The sequence below is a fragment of the Chaetura pelagica genome, unplaced genomic scaffold, assembly GCF_000747805.2.
Source record: "Chaetura pelagica isolate M959 unplaced genomic scaffold, ChaPel_1.0 scaffold88, whole genome shotgun sequence".
NCBI classification, from domain to species: domain Eukaryota; kingdom Metazoa; phylum Chordata; class Aves; order Apodiformes; family Apodidae; genus Chaetura; species Chaetura pelagica.
Window position 1 is genome coordinate 152284 of NW_009954313.1, and position 3086 is coordinate 155369.

Genomic DNA, 3086 nt, shown 5'->3' on the forward strand with positions numbered 1-3086 from the left:
GGGCATCTCAGCCAGTGATTCCCAAGGAAAAGTTGAGAGCAGATTACCATCCAGCCGTAGCTCATGCAGTAGTTTCAAGTTATAGAAACTGCTGATATCAATGTTTGCTATGCAGTTGTAAGTTAGCCACAGGTATTTGAGGTCTACTAGGTAGTAAAATGCTTCAGTTGGAATCCTTCGTATGACAGTTTTCTCTATACGTAGTTTTACAGTATCCACGGGAACATTCACAGGGATCTCGTACATGTCAGGATCATTACAGAGCACAGACCTAGCATTAAAAAAAGAGAGAGAGACATATCAGAATTTCTTTATCAGAAACTTGTATTTCAGATTTAAATGCAAATGCTGTTGCTTTCTGCAACACTCCTAGCAGAATAAAGAATGTCAAATTAAGAAGAGTCCACTACACTTAAAAATGGAAAAGACAAATGTGGAGTTTTTAAAGAGAAAAAGAATACAAAACAGTAATGACACTTTCAAACAAAATCTAGATTTGTTTTATACTGAAGCATGTAAGCACCAGCTTCTGTTCATCATTCTACAGACAACTGAAAAATGGAAGCCATTGTATAAGGAAACATATGTGCATGTCTCTCAAATGGGAACTGCATGTCATCTGTTTTACTAAAATTCAGAATATTGGATTACTAATTTCTAATTCTTCTGCTTTATGAACATTCAAGGCATTTGTCTCTACTTACCTTTCAGAATCGACTGAAAATTGAAAAAGTTAGCATATTTCTCTAAAGGCAACCTTTCTAGCTCTCTTTCTGCTGTCTATGTAGAAACGATCTACATTTTAGAGGTGCTAAGAACTTTATGCGCCCATTGATTTCACAGTGAAATGAAATTTCTCAGAATTTTCAAGAAATAGTATGTTTACATTTCTCTAGGGTACATTATTTGCACATATTAGCTTGAAGTTTCCCCTCCCATCAATGAGCCTGTCTTTAATTTTCTCTCTTTTCTTTATATTCTTACTCTATTTTACTTTCTCCTAATCCAGCTTTATACTAGATACGTTGTGACACTAAGTAGCAATGACAAACAGTACCTCCCCAAACCGACATGAAATACCCAGATAATCACATTGCAAGTTAACTTCTTTATTACCAAAAATTGTATGCTTTCCCTGCAGATTTTAAAAGAAGAAACTACCGTATTTATTTAAACCAAACCTACCTTACAATAGATATCTAGTTTGTAGAACAGAAAGGATATTACAATAGTGGGAAAATCAGGGAGCAAGAAAGAAATTGCCTTCTGCAAAACCTGAAGATTCAGAGAGGCTTTTTGGTAAGTACAAGCCATAGTCACCATCTGGTCCTATTCAGGAACACTGACAGCCATAAAACACTAGTATAAATACGCCTTTACTTTTCAACTATGCTAGAACTAATTTGCAATGGATGAGAATGTGTTTTCCAATTTCTCCAACCCTTTTCCTTATAAATTGCCCTGTATAACAAGTAATAAAAGGCATACCTTGCTCCAGTGCCATCACTTCTGCCATGGTAAACGCACGTGCATTGTGAAGGACAAAAACCATGCACTTCTTCAAAAAAGCTCATTAGGAGGTAGAAAAAAATGAACAGATACATGACTTCCTCCCAGAAGAACTGATATGAGAAAAATATTGAAAACTTGATTCCTAGGCACTCGTGCAGTGTGCTACAAATGTGAATGTAGACAGCCATTTAGTAACAGCAGATTACATCAGATTAGCCGAGATCTGTAGCTGCTTAACCTTCAAATGTATCCTGAAAGGGATCAGTTAAACCAGCTCATTCTTTGTTCTGCCAGAAGAACACACTCTGTTTCAAATAACATCCAGCTATTTAAATATGTAGATTGTGGAGTTAGTAGGTAATGAAATATCTTTTTGCTTCTTCTAAGAAGCAATGCATTAGTTACTGCCCATAAAGACTTCCAAGGCTCCTGAAGGAAATCTAGTACAGCACGAGGATATTGCATGGCATTCTTCAATACTAAAAAGAAGAAATTAATAGGAAGCCAAGTTTCCAGAACTTTTAAAAAAATAATGTAAAAGCAGGTTTTTACCAAAAAAAAAAAAAATCTTTAAAATAAGTTGCACACTGCAAAGCCAAACTCCAGATGCATGCACACATAATCATAGAAGACATTTATTCTCAAAACCTGAGAACCATCAAGAGTGCATATACCACCATTCATAAATAGATCTATACAGTCATCTTTTCCATCCTGAATAAATCCATTGCTCACATCGCCAGAAGTATTTTTTGAAAATTACACAACAGACCAACATAGCCATGAGATTTACTTTGAAATTATGAGAAATTACCATATTTACTCTGCTTTATGTGCCTCACAAATGGTTGAAATTATGAGAAATTACCATAAATATTTACTCTGCTTTATGTGCCTCACAAATGCCAAAATATAGGGTGCATTTTGTCTCATTTTGAGGACTTGCTGTGCAGTCACAAGCACTAGAAATGTACTACTACTAAAACAAAAGCTGTCTTTCTTACAAATTCATTTGGTTGTGTGAGCCAAAACTTTAAAAATACATTAAATACCCTGAAATTCCTTCAAAATCCTAAAAGCTGATAACAGGTTCTATAGAATTAGGCTAGATATTTTGAAACCTTAACATATTGACAGAAACAGAACTTTGCAAAGCATATAAACATGGACTCTTGGTATAGATATATATATTCACACAGGGAGAATCCAGAATATTTGAAGTCTGAAAAATTTTCAAGGGAAGTTGAGGGAAAGTTATTCATGAAAGGAATTACAGGTGCAAAATCTATCTTAGTGACTATAAACATTTCCTGCTTCAGCCTCTCCCTGCCCTTGTGTCACCTTGTCCAACCCTCTCTAATCACAGTGATGACTTCACTACCCTTTTTTTTGGGACAGACATACTGGACCAATAAACCTCACTCTCAAAAATTAAAGTCTTAGTGGCTTTTGTCTTTTTGTTTTCTTAACCTATCTAAAAAGATTACTGTGATTAACAGAAAACAGCTGGCCTGCTGGGGTGGATTATTATTCCAAAAGATTAATCTCCCAAAAGATTAATTAACATTTACCCC

The 3086-nt window shown here is 35.2% G+C and overlaps 1 protein-coding gene across 1 annotated transcript in view; it reads right to left on the reverse strand.

Annotated features, from left to right (window-relative positions):
- Positions 1–1604, reverse strand: part of LRIT3 (leucine-rich repeat, immunoglobulin-like and transmembrane domains 3) — a 9613-nt gene extending 8009 nt beyond the window's left edge. The window contains exons 1-2 of the mRNA XM_010004104.1: positions 1489–1604; positions 5–271 (exon numbers count right to left, since the gene is read on the reverse strand). Coding sequence (XP_010002406.1) covers positions 5–271; positions 1489–1604 — 383 coding nt within the window. The remainder of the gene's footprint in view (positions 1–4; positions 272–1488) is intronic.
- Positions 1605–3086: the final 1482 nt, after the last annotated feature.